Raw genomic sequence first — 20,447 nt, 5'->3', positions numbered from 1 at the left:
AAACTGGTCTATACCCAAAATGCTGTTTTGTATAATCAAGTTTGCTATTTTGATACCAACATACTAATGTATACTGCCAAGACCCACATATTAAAAAAATCTTTAGACCCATTATTTGGCAGAATATATTTTGAGTAACTGTGTGGTCATTAATCTAGAATCTGCATATTCAATAATCAGAGATGTGTCACCGCATTTATGATAAGAAGCTAGGATAAGGATCGTTCGATATTCAAATCCAACATGGCAAACTAGCATACATTCAACGGGGTGGTTAGCTATGACTTAAAATGAAAAATAAATTAATCTAATGTTATGTCAAATTCACTCACTTCATCTTGGTCTTTGGGATTTGCTCCGATATTCTGTAGAATGCTGTAATAGTGACCGTTGTCTTTGAGAACAGCAGCGTAGTGCAGTGCTGTCCTTCCCTCAAAATCTACAGCTGATAGAGTCTCTGGGAATCTGTATGAGAATTAATTACAAATATAATTATTATAATACCATGTAATGGGTGAATATATTTATAAGCTAAACATCAACAATATTCAGCATAGTACTTTCGTCAGCTTCTTGGCTTTCAGTGTAAATTAGGTTATTTGTGTTATTTATGGGATGCATATTATATGTGTAGAAGATTCGTCGTGTGTTTTATATGAAAAACAATGTTTTCAGAAATCGACATATTATTTTAGTACACGATATTTGCCAGTTTATAGTAGTTACAATAATTGGTGGTTGGTTTTTATTATTTTCATAAAGTTATTTAATAATTCAAACATGTTTTAATAAAACTCATTTTCACGATAAATATATTTTTTTAAATTAACTCAATTATTACAAAATATATATTCTTATTAAAATTCGTAGCATGTATTCCATTAGCGGCGTAGACCATCTACGCCGATTTATTTAGTTAGATAATAATATGTGCACAATACAACTCTGTGATGACTCTGTGTCACATATTGGTGGGAGCTTTGCTATTATTTCTCTCTGCTTTATCATTCCCTCATGGTTGAGGTTCATGACCACCTTAAAATGCAGCCATCTTCTGCCAGTATCATATTTAATTTGTATTGCGATATGCATTAGCGCCGTTGTATATTAATATGTATACTAATTATTACTACTTATACCTATTATTACTATTAATAAAAATTATTCAGCAGTACACTGATGTATCCATGGCTATTTTTGACAATCGTTATTTTCACAGAACAGATTATTAAATATAATTCAGATAAGCTATACCCCAATACGCTATATTTTGAATGTGTGAGTGTCCTACGAAAACAAAACACACATTATATACGTGCATAAAATGAGAGCAGTTGTCAGAACGAAGTAAAAATTTAGAATGCCGTATTTTTGACACGTGTTTGTTAATCCCTTATTATTCCACACTCGAGATCAGTTGTCTGTTACTCCACATCCGTTAGGTATTTCAGTTCCCATTAATTCTGTGTTCCCTGGTTATTTATGATTTTTTATATAAATATATTATAGGCTTAATATTTTCAATCATTTTACAATCCATATACATTCATGGATATAAAATTAAAAGTATGTCGGTTACTTGATTGATTTTTCATTGATTTATAATTGAGATACACATATTGATTATCTGTTACTTAATTTGCTCCGTTATGTTCTAGCATCGGAGCATAGGGTAAGCACAAGGTCAACCCACTTCCCTTGATTCATTGCCACGGTCTACGCATCTACGCATTGCAGGTTTCACATGGCATGGAGTGCGAGATAACGTGGTAATAGACCAAGGGATTATATATGTTATAAACATAAAAGAGCTGCGGTTGTAAATTGATGGTAATTATTTAAAAAATAGTGTTTCTTAAAATTTATTTTGAATAAAAATTCAATATTGATTTGATATAGTGACCTGACATAATGCAATATTTTTAATGTGTAGTAAGCCTTTGAATGATTGAATTATGATCCTCTTAAATAAAAACTACGATAACGATTGATGCTAAATTTGAAAATTGAATACACGTGACACATTTTTTGTATACTATATTTAGCCGACATTAGTGCATCGAATAAAAATATGTCCTGCATCTATGACGATGGCATATTTATGATAGATTTGCAATCGCGTTATATTACCTATTGATTCAATAAATAAAGATTCGTTTAGATAAAAAAAACCAGCATATAAGACTAGTTTGTTGGAAAATATTTGTGTTTAATATTTGCATTATTTCCTCTCACCTTCCAGCCAAGTATCGAAGCACCGGCGTTTTCCCGAAGAGCGTCGCGACGTGGAGGGGCGTAGCGCCGTTGGGGGAGATGCGGTCTCGGGCTGTCGCGAACTTGCGCCTGTCCAGCGCAGCCTGGAGTTCCCTCAATCCCCCCTCTCGTGCCGACAGGTGCACGCGTTTTATTTTGTTCTGTTTTAATTTAATGAGCAAATTTGTTAATGAACTATTTAAATTTTCTATTTTTAAAACAACTTATTAATTTGGAAATGATTTTTAGACTGGCAGCATTCTTTATTTAATACTGATTAAAAAAAAAACCATATGGTAACATCTGAATGTAATAAATACCCCTTTATATTGCCATTATATTATTACTTGAATTTGACATGTAATATTGAAAATTTAGCCATATTACTCGTATTATTGTAGCTGCGAAAATTGGTAAAGTGTCCGTTTACGAAGTTTCAGGCTCAAATCCCCAGTTTGCCAAGCACATATACTAATTTTTTAACGAGTTTTTGTACTCCAAGCATGAACCTAATAGGTTTCGAATCCTATTTTTAAGGCGACCGAGATCCACATCGAATGTAGAGCGTAAATATATATATTTTTTGTTTTTTCGGATATTAAAATTTTGAAATAAACTTCATAGATATAAAAGAATTAAAAATGAATAAATAAAACATTTATTTTGCTGTCTTTACAATACGAATAAGCAAGGTGGGCAAGATAATAAGTAATATAATAAGATAAAAAATTACAATGCAATAATTTTATTTTTAACTATAACATACCAAATTCAATACCATATCATAATTACTCACATAGGGAGTAGACTTGAGCAGCTAGTATGTAATAATAATATAACAATAATTATTAAGAAGCTATATGATTCCTATTATATTAACAAAAGTGACTGTAAACAAATTAGAGTCATACCTACTTTTTTATTCAGATTATAATAATTAAATACCTACTCCCAATATTATAAGAAACATTTTAAGAGATTCTGTTTTTAGAGCACACCTTAGTTAGAGTAAACGCATTCTTTTAAAATACGATGTTTTGTAATTAATTTAATACTTGAAATTAATAATAATATTACCATGTATGAAGGGACATTGTCCAGGAATGCTTGAAGCTCTGGATTAGAAGACATCTGTCCAACTAGACGCTCTCCTTCACCATTTAATACCAGCGCTGCGAGTTGCTCCATATTCCCAGTATCAATGAGATTCTGGACTTCTTCGTCTTCGTTATTCCCGCCGTTCTACAAAATCAATAGAGTATGCAGCCAACGATGAGGTGTCAAGTCGTTTATTTAGTGATAATTACTTTCAAAACTTTTACCATAAAGTTAAGTTGCATTAATATTAACGCGTATTTTACACAATTCGGAACATCAGAAATACACAATATATTTGAACAAAATCCTAGATTATTTATTACTGGACGGGACTTGAACCCGCATCGATCATAATCCGAGAGACTAAATACCATTTCAAATTCCGATAATAAATATTATCGACCATTTTTTGAAATTTTAAGTAATATTACTTAATAGTAGCCCTCAAAATCTATACAAATTTTAGTTTCAACGTAGGTGCTTTTACTTGTTAATATTCTATATTTAATGAATAATTCATAAGATTTAAATAATATGTAACATTATTCATTGATTAGACATGCTGTGATTACACTTACCTACTTACAATTGATAATATTGGTGTTTACTGTTTATAATTTTATTTTTTAAATGGTAAAAATATATTTATATTAGGTATATACGTCCACAAAGCATTGCGATTTATGTTATATTAAATGGATAAACGTTTACTAAAGTGATGTCATATATTAATGAGAATTTATTAATCGATTTGATATTTATTTGAAACCTACGTAAGTAAGTACCAATTTAATATATACAATTTTATATATACGTAAATGATGAATGATTACAGAATTCTATTTAAATAATATAAATATGTATAGTATATGTAAAAGAAACATCTTCGAATTAAAAAAACATGTGGGTTATTAATATGAGCATTTTATTCCGAATAAAAATTTAAATAAGCTACTCTATAGAAATGCTTACTACAAAATTTGCATCAATTTAAATTTAGAGAAGCGAGAAAAAAATCTAGAAGCTAAAAATATGTACAAACGCTTGTTTAGAAAAACACGAAAGTATTAATAAAAAAAACTTTAAAAGTTTCCTAGTAAATTTTGAATGGCATGAGACGTAAAAGCGAGCAAAGAAATAAATTATAATGAGCTTGGTGATTTTGGATATAAATAAATAATATAGTATCTAGCGTGATTGGTGAATGTTTAAAATAAGGTTACCTTCAGTTGAAAACATATAAAAGATATTTTGGTAGAGGCTAGTAAACACCTAAGCTATTTTTAGAAAGCGCTAGTATTGTAATAAAATGCGTCATTTTTTTTATTAGCGTATTTGAAATACCTCAATCGGCGAATTTTCTTTTTCCCTTTGGTCAGCTTCGAGCGAGTCCACCTCTGGATCCGCGTTGACGATCCCTTCTATTGTTGATTCGCTTCCTTGAGAAACACGACCTGTGATTTAAGTTGTAAATATAAAATAATAAAATAAATCGTGGTAACGAACCATTGGGAAAGGTGATAAAAATGCTGTTATTAATTAATACACAAAATATGCAGTTATTAGAACCAAAATATGATTAGTAAATACACAATATATAAAAGTTGTGAAAAGAGTGTAAAACGATATTAATTTATAAATTACTAAATGTCATTTTTGAGTTTTACATCATTTGAAAATAACTCAGATATCTACATTTTAGAAAAAATCTTTGAAAACAATATGACATCGGGCGAGAGTCAAACCTATTTCTTAAGAATCGCGCCAATGTGTTTTATAATTATATAGCCACATACGTACTACCTAAATACGACGAAATTAGCTAATAAATGTTCATACATCTGAAATGTTTTACAAATTACGTAGATTTTGATAATCTGATTTTGTGGTTGATTCAATGTGTCAATAATAAGTATTTATTTTAATTCGTAGTCGACGTTAGGATTTATCCAAATTTTAGCTGTAACGTACTTACTTGCACAACGAACTATTTTTCTTATTCAACAAAAATAATTCACAAGATTTGATGAAATATACATATTATTTTTTGATTTTAAATAAAGAACGTTTATTCTCAAGTCTTGTGAATAATTATAGGTTGAATAAGAAAAATAGTTTATAGGTATAGGTGGTGAGTTTTATTTTGTAATGTATGCCATTGATTTATATAAAAAATGGTTGTATATTTCACGTAAAAGATTTATTGACCTTGAATAACTTTGATCAATTAATACGAGTATGCCAAGTAAAATAAAAGAATTATTTTAACTTGCAATTCAGTTTTCTTACTGAATGAAAGATGTTAGTATTAACGTATATCACGCATATTATCATAGCTTTTATATATAATTAATATGTATGAAACCTTTAGCACTTTGTCTTTTCTTCATATTCTCAACGTCCAGCACATCAGCGGTGTCTGCTTTATGAGAGTCTCCATACTCCGATGGACTTTCACCCCGGACGTGAACATCGTCATCATCGTAATCGTTAATACTGTGTTTACTCAAACTATTTCGACGAGCACTATGGAGCCTTTCCACGTCTGGTTCATCACCTTTCTCGTCATCAATGTCTTGCACTTCTGGTCTTTTATGTTTATCATCATCTGATTCATCATCATCATCATCAAGAGCGCTTTGAATTTCGGGATCGAGATTATCATCGTCATCAAAATCACTAGTAGCTTCTTCTCCGTGACCTCTACTTGGAGTTCTACCTACTATAGTGCGGTGACTGTGAGCTGATCCTGGTGTTTTAGTCGTAGATCGTGATATTGATTTGTGTATATCTGGAGTTTTAGGAGGAGTCACGTCATGTGTATGATCATTATCATTTTCTGGAGAGATAGCATTTATGTGATTTTCTGCTGTAGGAGAATTATTGTTACCACTGTCTTCGCGTTCATCGACTTCTTCATGATTGGCGTTTTCTTCGTCTTTCAATTCGTGGTGATCGATTTTTTCTGGATGTTGTTCGTGTTCAGGTTCTGTTTCTTCGTATTCCTGAAACAAATTGCTCGATCAATGTGATAAGAGGGTCAAATAATAAGTACAGGGTTTAGAGAAAAACATTAATCACGTCACGCAAGAGAAGAAAGAACGTACACATAAAAACAACAATTAGGTATCAAGCAATGCAAATCAATGATCTCAGTAATCACGCCATTCTCTTAGAGAATCTCTAAAAATACTTACGTTTTCTGACAGTTTGTCTTTGTCGAAGTAAGTTTCTTGATCATATTGAAGTTTCTCTATATTATTATTAGTCATTACTTCATGGGCAATACTGCTGGCGGGAGATAAAAGCTCTGGGGATCCCCGTAATGATCTGCGTAGTATTTCTTCAGTTATTGTCTTTGGCGCTGGTATACTAATTGGTACACTCGTGGGGACAGTTGGTGAAATAATTGGAGATGCGTTATTTTTCTTCTGTCTATTGGGCAAAGTCAGAACTTGGTTGTCTGTCTTGAGAAGGTTCCAGTCCCAGGACGATGGATATGAAGCACTGGCTATTCTTGGAGCCTCGGGGATAACTTGCAATAGTGACTTGTCGATGTCCGTTGGACGATTCTTGTAGAAACCGGCTGATTTTAGCTTCTGTTGATGCAGATAAAAACAAAAAAAATATAGTTTTATTATTAGTTCTTGGTGAAACTATAAATTTATAGTAGAAAATAGCAAAAACGGTCTTCATAATTAAATTCTTTTTACGAATTATAAGTCGACACCTCTGACGTGTAAAGCCGTAACGGCAAAATGGTACTTTTCAGTAGTACGATTTTAATGACACCATAACGTTATTTTTTAATACTGAAATCGTAATTTTTTAGTTGATATATATATATTGATTGGATTTTTGTTTTTTTCGATTATCATTGTTGTACCTATTATCTTTAAAACTATTTAATAAAAGGCAACCAAGTCAAAATAGCCAACAACGCAGTTCCGGTCTTTTATGTAGGAGATGTCGAATTAGTTTCCCAACTTATAAAACCTGCATATGTTTATATACAGTACCTAATTTATCATGATACATTTATAAAAACATACGGCGAAGCGGTTTATTTGAGTTTTTTTTATTGGATCTACAATACGATATGGGTCTTGTCCACCTCGAAAAGAGGTTTGTTAATAGATTTTTAAAATAAATTTATAAAAGCCACGTCCTCAAACTATAAAGTCAATGGTATGGGTTCAAATATATAGCAAAAATTAAACAACATGAGAATTTGTCAGTCTCGGGATTCGAATCCAAAACCCACGAATTTATAAACCAGCACGTTACCTCTCAGCCATCGCAGGTTACAGGTATTACAGTATTTTAATAAAAAATACTTGCATTGTCAAGTTTCCCTTCTTCCGCACCATGCTGTAGTATGAGGTTGTACATTGAATCGTCATCCCTATTGAGGGCAGACCAGTGTAGAGGTGTGCGGCCATCGGTGTCCACGGCAGTTACAGCTTCCGGAAACCTTTCTAAGATATGTTCGGCCACTTCCTGGTGGCCTAAGCCAGCAGCCTAAAATTACAATGTAAAATGAAATTAATACAGTTGAATGTATAATTATATGAAAAACTTATATTTACGTAGGGCAAGAACATATTCTGACTAGTATTTTTGATCGGTTGTTTTTACTGTTCGTAAAAATATGAACAGTAGGTATACTTTTTAAATCAGTGGTGCACCATCCACAACTAGCGCATATAACCCGTTATGACATCTTTGATTACAGTAAGCCGATCGAAGTGAAAAGGACCTGGAATATACTGAGCCTGTACGTAATACACTAAGTTTTCAGTGAAACTTGGTAAAATGTTTTCACAGACAAAATATATCTTTCACATTTGTTGTAGTGAACAAATATATTGGCCTTGATATAACTTGGTGCACGGCGCACATAGCGATAAATGTGCATTAAATTATAAGTTCACACTTTACAGTAGTTTTCGTTTCCTTTTACACTTCAAAAATGACGGACGTATACCCGTGAACAATTAGAAAATGTAATAAATTAGTCCTAGAAAATTAATCACTAAAATCAATTAATTCGTAATTTAAAATTATTATTTCCTCAAATATGTAATAGGTGGTTTAATTCTAAAACCAATAAGGATGAGGTGCATTAACATATTTTTGTTGATAGTCGGATTTAATCATACCTTGTGTAATGCGGTCAATCCGTTAACATCTTTGCTTGAAAATACTATCGCTGGAACTGGATCCTCGGTTAAGGCTTTCAGTTTTCCAACGTCGTTTTCAATTACAGCTGTATGCATTTCCTTTATGGTACCCTGTGAATAATTATTTAATAATTAATGCGAATATTCATAAAAAAATATACAAACCATCTCACAGATTGTAGTGTTTGCAGATGAAGAAAACCCGCATAGATTGGAAAATTATGATAAATTCAGTATAATATAATATATTTTATAAGTTTTATTCGGTTAATTTATTCGGATAATCCAACATCAGATTGCTAAGCAGATGAAATTGCAACATACTGTACATGTCGCTTGCTGAGTGGTCAATCGCTGGACAAATGCTGTCATACAATGGTACCCAAAGGGCGAACGACCACAATGACCTACAATCCGATGGATAGACGAATTCAAGAAAATCGGTGTATGTGGTAGCGAATAATTAGTGACCGAGAAGAGTGGAAGGAATTGGGAGAAGCCTTCATCCAGCAGTGTATCGACCCTTTCTAATGAAGGTGATGATGAATCATTCATGTTTTTGAGTTATTCATATTGACAGTTGTTTATGTGTGGCTCTAACTTAATTCATATAATTTGGATGGCATCTATATTAGTAAATAAACGCTCACCATAATATGTGGTACAGCTTCAAGAAATCTTTTGACAGCAGGCTGGCTGGAAACCTCAGTCCGAAGACGAGCGCCTTGTCCTCTCCACACAACTTGCTGCAGCCGCCCCAAGTCTCTGTCGTGGCACCATATCCTGATATTGGCAGGCTTTATCACCAGCTCTGAAAAGTCAGAAGATTATCGTGTTAGATGTACGAGTATGTATTTAGTCTCAAAATTAATTATTATTCTCTTCAAATTACATAAATCAATTTTTAAATAAATTTCGCTAAGTAAACTGATAAAAATTGACTTATTTCACAATACCAACTAGAATGTTTAGATCCATTCTATAATATTGTGTTCGTTTTTTAGTCTAAGTGACAAACGAAATAATCTTATTCAAAACACATACAATTTTTATTAAAATGCGTATCCCGTTATATCGTAAGAACTTATGACCGAACATAAGAAAAGGATTCGTTTTTGTCTCAAAAAATTAAAAAAAAACGATATTAATAAATTAAAAAATCAGTTTACCTCTCTGCTTAAAATATTCTTGATTTTAATTTTAAATTTAAGGATAATACTGATGTTTTTTGGTTCAACAAAAAAGGAAAACATAGATTATAGTGAATCAATCATTTTTAATAACGCAGTTAAAATAATGAGATACACAAAACAAAAGTGTAAACGAAAATGTTCACACTTAATACTGCTTTAAAAGCTCTAGGAATCGAATTACGGTAAAATGCTAGTTTTCTAGTTTAATATAGATAAACTCAAAAAAATTACCAAACAAAAATTCTTTGATAAAAAACGAATTGTGAAAAAAATCTTTCGCATTGAGACCTATTTTTACACCTCGACACGTAAGTACGAAGTATCTACAATTAGCATGATACTTAGTCATCGTGTCATAAAGCTTTGGACGGAAATAGGTTCGCATGTCATCGATTTATTGTTCAGTGAAGGTACTCGTACTAGAGGAAAAATAATAATAGTTTTTAAATAAAAGGTCAATTATTGTAAGAATTTTAAGAGAAATTAAAAATAATAATATAGAGTTATTCTTTAAATTGTTTGCCATGCATTAAAAATAGGTACGTTAGATTTAGATATCAATTTAACATTACTCATTGATATATATAAAAGCTTGACATGTGTATTTTTCTCATTTTAATTTAAAAAAAAAAACTAATTAAACAAACAAAGATAACTGGTCTTCATTGATACAGTTACCGTTACAAAACACTCACGGTTCTGGCGTAATATTCACGAAAATTTATCGCTTCTACTGAAAGAATGTTTGTTAAAAACTAAAATATTAGTAAATATTAAATCTTGGTTTTAACATGGAACATGTTTTACTCATGATCTCCGACGCAAAAGCGTTACGAAAAATAGACGTAGAATAATAATTATAGACGCGCAGCCCGCCCGCGCAGCCAGCCCGCGGCCCGCGCCCCGCCCCGATTACTTACGCGCGCCGATTATTTTCATTTTACGTTCAGTAGCCTCATAGATAAGGATAGTACCCTACATTCTGCGCGACGTATATTGTTCGTCTGTTATTATTACTTCTTTAGTTTAATTGTAATTACATAATTTTCCGAAAAGTAAAATTGTTTGAATCCTTTGGATTCGGTTACTTTGACAAATAAATTCTTTCGAATTTGGAAAACCAGCATTTAGAGAATCAGTAAGCAAAGCATGTTCCATGTTTAATAATTTTAGCCGTCAGGGTTTAATTAACCATCATCTGTTTTTTACCACTTATTGTTTGTTTTATGATTGCTGCATCATTTGAAATGAACAAATAGAAAATCCACTGATGTACCTAACTCATTTAATTGGCCGTGTATATTTATTTATTATTCAAAATTATCAAGCGTTGTTTATCGTCAAACAAAGTGGTCAATAGAAATTTAGCAATTAATGACAAGTGACAGGTGATTAAGGTATTTATTATTGGTACCTTAATTCAAAACCAGAAAGGCCAGTCGTCAATGACACATGTAAAGCACTTCAGTTGAATGACTATTAGTTAATTTTGTCGTTATTAATTAGGGAACATGTGGTTAAATTGATAAAGCACATTGACCGGAATCAAGTGAATACAGGTTCAAGTCCTGTTCGGCGCCATGTATACACATTTATTATTACATAATGTCATAGCTAATATTCATTTTATTCAATACTGCAGTGGTAATAATATCGTCCGCGTTCGGGTATAAAGATTATTTATCTAAAAATAAAGTTAATAATATACACTGTGACATAGTAGAAAAATAAAGTTTTTGACTTGCTCCTTATCTACTTCTACGCCACTGCAAACGGGTCGAGACAGTTCAGTGTTGAGTCACTTAAAGGTAGGTAATAAATTACTCCAAACTTTTCTCAGAAACTTAATTATTTAAGTGTGAACTGTCATTCATGTGTCAGCTAAAATAAATTGGCCATTTTGTGTGATTAATAAAATATTATAGAAACGGGTCTATTCCATAATTACAAGACAAAGTTATTACTAAAACATGTGGTAACCCAAAATGTCTTTAAAGAATCGATATATATTTTAAGCTAAAAATTAATAATTTTGGTGTTAAGGTTGTACCTGACAAAATGTTGCCTTGACTTCCAGAAAAAAATAATTTACTTTTATGTCGATTGTTAACTAATTAATATGACAATATAACATTGAAACATTGAATTGCTTTTTTCGTATTTCTTTGGCATTTTTAAAGCTGTTGAGAAAAAATCATTTTAAACAGGTAGGTATTGAAATGATTTTTTTATTTTTGTATTTTAATGAAAAAATATTTTAGTTTATTATATTTCTCTTAATTCGTCTCATAAACCAATATCATGTGACACTAAAACTCTCGACTTCCTTCACCGACAATTTCCAGTTATGTTGCCAATCATTCTCAACTATCCCGTTGAGTATTCCAGCTACGTACCTTAGTGTTGGCTTCTATTAATTGGTCTAAGTCACCCTAAGGGGATGCAGTGGCGCACCCAGGGGGGGCCAAGGGGCCCTGGCACCCCCCAAAAATGAAAATTATCAGAATGATTTTAAACATTGAAATTGAAAGCCAATAAACTATACCTTTGGGCTTAGACAAATAAAGACACGGCAAAAAAATGATTTGTAATAATTCTCCAGCACCCTTTTTAGAAAAATTTCTTAGTTTTTAATTTCTAACACAAAAATTTCGAAACACTAATGTCAGGTTTTTTTAGAAACACAATCCCTAATGGAACTGTCGAAAAATTCTCGGTGTTCACCCGAATTCCGGAGTGGTGTAGGTCATGGCTGGGGAGGGCTGACAGAGCTCTAGCCTGGGGGCCCGGGCTGTGGGGGGGCCGGCGTCTCGGGTTGACCAGATAAGTGAGATAAACACACATAATAAATTAGCTTTAATAGTATAAAAAGTCGCCTGCGGCGCTATTATACTTCATGGCCATGAACATTTTCAATTACTTATATAATTGTGCAATATATTTTTTGATTATTATGTGTCGATACTCTATAGCTCCATTATTAAAGTAGATGTATTAAAAATCGCTAATAATTCACTGTATAAGTACCCTTAATTTGAACTGAAACACAATTTGAAGAACGTTAATGTAGTGTTTCACACTGCCTTTAATCTTAGCGGTAGGTAGGGGGCCCGCCAAATATCGTAGCCTGAGGGACCATTTCAGGGTGTGGGGACCATGGTGTAAGTACACCGAGTGCAATAGATAAAAGACCGATAAACGAGAAATTAGTCTGTGAAGAAGAAAAAGATCCTATGGGACTAATTTACATTCTCCTCCTTGGGCCCCCCCTCAATATTAAATCCTGGGTGCGCCACTGAGGGGATGTGTATATATCCGGCTTTGTTGATAATTCCCCCGACATTACACACGTGACCGATCCAGCGCCGTCATAATCATGCGACGTGTTATCACCCCCATAAAGAATGTATAGCTCCCAGGAAATACAAAAAAGATTATGTGGTTTGACAGCTCCCCATTATACTTCGACCTCTAAACTAATGACATTTATTCTAGCAGGCCCAAAACAATGTTGTCATTTTAAACAAAGTGAAAACATTGACAACCTTATTTAAAATCTCAAGAGCCAAGTTATTTTATTATTTCCATCCAAATGACCAACAATTATCAATTTAGTAAATGCTTTTAAATTTTTCATTACCCACGTATTTCAAAATGGAGATTTTATGGTATTTTCAAAGCAGTAGCCTGAACATTCCTTAAACGTTGTAGATAATCTATTTATATAATTTTGAAGCCGTATTATCCTTTATATTTATTTTAAACTTTTTTTAAAATTAATATACTTATATAAGTATATTAATTTATTATATTTTTAATTTTCTTTTTTAATTTGATGACTGCATAAAGTATTTTTATTACATAAAATAATATTCTTTTAAACCTTTCGATCTAATGTTTTAGAATATAGTCATATTTCAGTACATCCATAGTGGTGTTAAGATTTTTCTATTTATTAATTTTTAAACGTATTTATAAAACCATTAGTAAAATTTATGTTGACATTATAGTGAAATATTTACGATAAAAAAATATATTTATAATCTCTGTGATACCAAATTTGACAAGCATTTTATTATTAAAAAAATGGGCAAGATTACCACATTTGAAGATAATTCTAATGATACTGATTATAATCTTTGTCTTTGACCATTCAAATGTGATAAAACATCCTACGAATAATGATTGTTTTATAATAATTATTGTACATACGTACAAGTTTCCGGATACGATAATTATCATCTTAGGATCGAAATATGGTAAAAAGGTAGGTGTACGTACTCAATAGATTTGTGCTGAAATGTGAGGGTGCCAAGGTTCAGTGTAAAAAAATAAGGTAAGTACTGTGTTGTAATAATAATAATAACGAATGGTCAAAATGGAAAATTTGGCAGGTATTACACAATTTCTTTCGAGTTACTATTTACGAGTAAATATTGGCGGTTTTTTTGGGTCCACGTAAATTCTTAAAATAAAATACTTAAAAACGATTGGAATTTTGATAAAAATAAATATTTTAAATTTAAGTAAGGTTACTTACGGAGTCAATTTGAACTCGTCAGGTCAAATATTGATTATTTAAAAAAAATCTTAATGTTGTATAATTCCTTTTTCAATATTGCCCCACGTGAAACTTCTGCTTGTGAAATGCAGGATTTCGTTTTTTGTAGTTTGAACCGGAGTAACTAGAACCAAAATATGGGGAAGTAAGGATACTCAGATGATCCTTAAAACTGCGAAGCATGTGATGGTATATTTGCTTGTTGCAACCAGCTACTCCATCGATGATGTTTGAACCCAATGACGCGCCCAAGGTATGACTGAGGACAGTCTAGACCAGTGCTCCGCAACCTTTTCCCACCCACGGCACACCAAAGGTCTTCCCAGAATTCCGCGGCACACCACACGTAAAAGAATGTATACACCAAAACATGGACCCCACATCCTGAAGGGGGACCCAGGCCAAAATCTTTGGCGGGGCCCCCCTACCTATAGATAAGGTTGAAGACAGCGTGATACTCTAAAATAGCATTTTTAAAACAGTGTTCGAGGTAAAATTAGTTGTATTGATTTTATGTTTAGCAATTTTTCGTATGGTTATACTATATTAATATATTTATGGTTAGTTGTCGGGTTAGGAATAATTATTTGTCGAGTATTGACACAATAATAATAAATTGTATCCTACAATAAGATGTTTTAAAATATTAATTAATACTAGCGTAGTAAAATAGCGCCACAGGTGACTTGTTTCGACTCGAAAATGGGAGCTGAACTACGATAGTTTTGTCGGAAATCCGAGGATATTTTTTATTAACCGAAATCCAGAAAATAACCAATGGAACATCGGCGAAGTTCAGTTTTAGCGTCCCGTCATTTATGAATTCAACAAATCGCTCTCGAATTTATAGGAAAAGCGCTCCTATAGAATTTTCAGCATTGGTTGCAACAGGGTTTCGTATCCAGTCGCATTGATTGTATGAAAGTACTGATGAAATTTCTTTTGCAGCAAAGTTAAATGTTTTTGAGACGGATCCAAAATTGATTGCTTGTTTTCAATGGTGGTCTGGTAGTTCCTTTGGAACATTTGTAGAGATTCTTGTCTTAACTCCTTCTGCCAAAGTTCGAGTTTATTTTTGAATTCTGCTAATTTATCAGAGCACGTCAATATATTTTCATTCTAACCTTGCATTGTGTTATTAAGTTCATGCAGGTGCTCAAATATATTACCAGCCATGTACGTAAATTTGGCTATTGCACCGCGGCACACCTAGCATCGTCTCACGGCACACCGGTTGCGGAGCACTGGTCTAGACCAGTGGTTCTCATGTGCGGCTACCAGATGATTTTGCTGCGGCCACCAGCGCTTTACAGAATAATTTTTCAAAAATCTATATATAAAATTATAAAATAATTTCGAAGCCAGTAAAGTTGACAGATGTAAACTTATAAGCAGCCATGCGGCTCGCGTCGGAAAAAAAGGAGTATTGAGGATTTTCCGATTGCATTATTTTTAAATAAATAGATATGTAGGTACTAAAAATGTTCTAATGTCTTTTATTAATTGGACTTGTCTATAAATAAATTAATCCATTCTTTTAGTAAATAAAAGTTAGCTTTATTTTTTTTTCAATCTCAACAAGAGTGAAATTTGGTGCGGCCACCAGACGTTTCCATAGAACTGTCAATGTCAATTGTGCGGCCACAGTTAATTTTCACGTGAGAATCACTGGTCTAGACGCATCTCTCGCACGAACATGACAGAATAAGAAGATTTATTAAACCAATTTGAATTCACAACATTCTTCCGAAATGTATCTACAGATCAGTTATATATGGTTTTACAATTGACTCTTTTTTTAATACTACGTGAATATTTTAGTATCAAACGAGACATTATGTAAAATACGTAAAACATAAAAATATTGGTAAAACTGAAAGAAAAGTTTTGACAACATACATAATTATAATTCATATTCTTTTTTCTTCTTTCAACCATGTCCGATCCTAATAAGATATGGGCCTCCACAGAGTAGATGTTTGAATTAACAGATTTCTGTTTTTACGAGACATGGATGTTAGCCACTTGCTCAACCTATTAGGTCCATACTCTGACTCAAACATAAATTAAAAAACAATATGTATATTTGCTATTCCGAGGATTCGAACCTGGGACCCCTCGACGTTGTAGACCGACGCTTAAGCCGCGCGGCCATCGTGCACGCAAATATACCTTTTGTCAAACAGTAATATTTTTTTATTCATTATTTAACTATGATTATTGATAGTGAATGTAAAATTATAAATAAATGCAAAGTGTAGATACCCAAATTGGTTATGTATGATTTTTACGAAAACAAAACCTTTCTGATTTCATGTTGAAGTCATGATTTTTGTATTAATCAATCTATATTTTATACCAATCGATAAAACGTTTTTAAAATTTGAATACCAAAAACGTTTTAGTTATTAATAATAAACATTTTTCGGGGAAAGGTGACAGTAAATTATTGACTGTTAACCAAAAAAAATCAATACTTTTGACTAAGTGGAGGAATGTATTCGATTAAGCGGTCAGATAACTCGAATCGAGTTCAGACATGTCTACCACAGTCAAAACACATTTTTTATGAATTGACACAGCTGTTAAATGCTAAATCAATTTATTATTCATGACGGTTTCTTGGGATTCAAACCATGTTGTAGATACAAATGTATGTTTTACTAAATGTATAATTACAAAATGTCCTATTTTCACTTGATATTTGAGAATAAATAACATGAGAAAAAAAAACATTACACTGAAAAAGTGGATAATTTTTATAGTTCATATATGTTTTTAAGTTTATGTAAAATGTACCTCCATAATATTTAAATATTTGATGTCAGCTCATCGTCATTTAAAACAGATTAACAGTGCTGGTTATTTAGTAGAGCTATTATTGATGAGCTATGTTCAAATAGACGTGAATAATGCTACAGTAGTACCATGGAAGTATGATAAAAGCAATTGTATTGGTATTATTGGCTAGCATTGAAATAGGCATTGCATAAAACAATACCAATACACCACCGAATCGCCAATGGTGCTACTGTAAAATTATTCCAGTGTATTGATGGATGTGAAGTTACAAATATCTTCAATGAAAGAATGTGAGATAATTATTGTCGTAGGCAACAAATATAATTTCAGTCTAATGAAGGTGCTCTGTGTCAAAGGATTGAACATATACTTCAAATGTATCTTGTAAAAAATACTTATTAGATCAGTTATCACATACGGCTCGGAAACCTGGTGTATGACAAACCACATGAAAAAGTGCTGAGCTCACATGAATTGAGTCCGGTGCGAGGTGTCAATGATTGTCAAATTCACACTTGACAAAAACTAACATTCTGGAAGCCGGAAGGCAAACAGAAACTTGGTTGACCTTGTATAAGATGGAAAGATACTGTCGAAAAACCTGAGCATCTTAAGCTGAAAGGAAATGGTTTTGAACACATCTGAATAGAAGCAGATGCTAAAGGAGGCCATCATCTACTTTGGATTGTTACGTCAAAAAAAGAAGAAGATTATTTATGAATCTAATTGCTTTATAATAATTTACCCCTCTGTTGAAAATTATATAATATGGTATACTGTAAAAATATTGTCTCCTTCAATACGTATGGATAAATTCAGGAAATCTATTTATAAAATATTAAGCTATTATATAGAAAATGATTCATGTGAATTCAGGGCATCAATCGTACTATTGATATTAATCTTAATTTGCTTGTCATCAAAACGAAGCAAAAAGTTTACATTAATGTGTTACATTTCTAAGTAAAGTTAGAAAGAACACATAGTAGTGGATATAGCAGATGCCTAGGTTTCTATTTAAATGTCTGATTTTCAGAAATATTGCAATCAATTATAGAAAAATGTGGGTTGTAATATCGCTCCATGTCAAAAGGATATTTCCATTTGTTTTACTATCCCGAAGGAGTTGCGTGTCAAGAGACGACAGTGTTGTAACGAAAACAATAAGTGTCGAGAAGAAGAGTCTAGCACGCTACGCCGCAACCTTGTTATTGTGATAATTATTAGATGTAGGCACATCTACGGCGTAGAAGTATCTACGTCTGACGTAGAAGCGTATCAACTATTGCTACAAAGTGAAACACAATACCATTTAAATAACATACATACAAAAGAATGTCAAAAATAATAAATATTATTGTATATTACGTAGTTTTTTAATAGTAAGTGGTAAAGAGCGTAGAAAGCAAAGTTTTTGAAGAAGTCTTTATTCTACCAAATGGAGCCGTTTGAAATTTCCTCATGAACGCCATTATTTTAATCAACAAACAACGAATGACTTTGTAATTTTTCAGAGTTTAAATATCAATTGGTAAACCAGGATCCTTTTTTAGATTTAGACATTTAGGTTCGATCTCAATATTCAAGATTATCTTCGGTATCTTTGATAGAAACACACCAAGCAGTAAAGACGTTGATGAAAACCCTTTTCAAGCTAAGGAAATCATTAATAATTAGAGTAATAATTAAATTAGCTGTGATGTATTTGCTTTGCAGATTTATTTGTAGCAAAATTCACACTATTTTAAATTGAAAAAAAAACCCTAAATATGTTAACATAATTTAAGAATCGATCAGTAATTCTATAGGTTGCTAATAAGACCCCCAAAACTCTATAAATAGCAATATCTGAAGATTTGCTAAAAATCACATAATATGTACATAATAATAATATAAATTTTTATTAGGCTACGAATTCAACCACATTAAAAATGTGACGGATCACCAACCGTTGCAATATGAAAAGTTATGAGACTTCCTATATATTATAGGCATAACTCTTTGAAAATCGTTTTCAAAAATCAAGATCGTTTTTCCAGATGATTTTCCATATCCAGATCCAGGGGATATTAAGTTTAATCATTAGACAAATCATAAATCATCAGAATTCTATAGTATGTACTATGTAGTAGCACTACGTGGCATGGAAAGGTGCATGTTGTGCATAACGCGAAAAGAGTACAAAAATCCAATTGATGAGGAGGCAGTGAAGAGTGCGCAATGTGATGGATATCGCTAAGCAGATAAAATGGCAATAGGCTGGACATGTTGCTCGGCGAGTAGAAAACAGCTAGAGAAGTACTGTCGTATAAGTGGTGCCCAAATGGTACTGAATGATGACAATAACACCCAAAATCCGCTGGATAGGCGAACCCATAAAGTTTGATGGATATACGTGGCAGCGAAGAAATAGCTCTTTACCTAGACGCTACACAATAGATAATTTTAGAAAATGCAAATTTAGATTTTATAAGCGAGGGAAAAAAGTTACAGCAGAAAAGTTGTTTCAATGACTTCATAAAAAAGGGTTTTAAGTCTAATAAGACCTAATAAAGATTCTGTTTTAAATGTCAAAAGTTACGCAATAATGAATTTAGTCACTACTGCGCTGTTTTGCGAGAAAGTTTTAGAAATTGATTATTTTATAATATCATGACCGTGAAACTTAAATCACCGCGGTTTGGAAACACGCTTTAAATTTAAAGTTCTAAATAACATCTAAATTGAATAATTATTAATGAACAAGCCGATTTCAATTTGCAGTTACTGCTTTATTGTTGCGGAAAATAATGACGATTGTTTGATAAGAATTGAAAAACAATTTAGATTGAAGCCTTTAAATCGTATTGTTTCAAGAAAATTTACAAGTCTAGTTCAATATATTTAAATTGCATTTTATCAGTTCATAGATTTAACTATTTTCCCTAAGTATTTATATGACTAAAATTTAAAAAAAGTACTTCTAGTGAAATTTGAAATAAAAAATACTGAAATCTCCAAATTATGATATGTAGATCCGATCTTTTTTCGTGCGCAAGAAAAAGTAATATTCTATTATCTATGTGTTGACAGTGTGTAGATTTTGCCAACTATATTATTGTCTCATTTTATTCAACGTCCATTCATTCGAACTTTTATTGGATCCTGTTTACTATCAAACCTTTTATTTATAAATATCTAAAGAATTATCAATGAAATATAATAAATAGATTTATAAACGGTGTTGAAACCTGGACTCCCCGAGAATACAATAGGAAAATAATCGGCGTATTCAAGGTGTAGGTTCATCATGTGCATAAATGCCTCCATATTAGAAGACCTTGATATAAAGAGACGCCTTTCATCTACTTGCACGAG

General features: G+C 32.2%; 1 protein-coding gene across 1 annotated transcript in view; it reads right to left on the bottom strand.

Annotated features, from left to right (window-relative positions):
• Window positions 1–20,447, bottom strand: part of LOC147073769 (uncharacterized) — a 65,587-nt gene that overhangs the window by 16,474 nt on the left and 28,666 nt on the right. Inside the window, exons 5-13 of the mRNA XM_085944680.1 lie at window positions 9,185–9,345; window positions 8,514–8,645; window positions 7,693–7,872; window positions 6,549–6,950; window positions 5,717–6,356; window positions 4,696–4,805; window positions 3,331–3,495; window positions 2,236–2,414; window positions 333–465 (exon numbers count right to left, since the gene is read on the bottom strand). Of these exons, the coding sequence (XP_085800806.1) occupies window positions 333–465; window positions 2,236–2,414; window positions 3,331–3,495; window positions 4,696–4,805; window positions 5,717–6,356; window positions 6,549–6,950; window positions 7,693–7,872; window positions 8,514–8,645; window positions 9,185–9,345 (2,102 nt within the window). The remainder of the gene's footprint in view (window positions 1–332; window positions 466–2,235; window positions 2,415–3,330; window positions 3,496–4,695; window positions 4,806–5,716; window positions 6,357–6,548; window positions 6,951–7,692; window positions 7,873–8,513; window positions 8,646–9,184; window positions 9,346–20,447) is intronic.

The sequence above is a fragment of the Rhyacophila brunnea genome, unplaced genomic scaffold, assembly GCF_057557595.1.
Source record: "Rhyacophila brunnea isolate RB1 unplaced genomic scaffold, BYU_Rbru_1.0 scaffold_17, whole genome shotgun sequence".
Classification (NCBI taxonomy): Eukaryota; Metazoa; Arthropoda; class Insecta; order Trichoptera; family Rhyacophilidae; genus Rhyacophila; species Rhyacophila brunnea.
The sequence above is the reverse complement of the archived record's forward strand: the minus strand, read 5'-3'. Positions and strand labels throughout refer to the sequence as shown.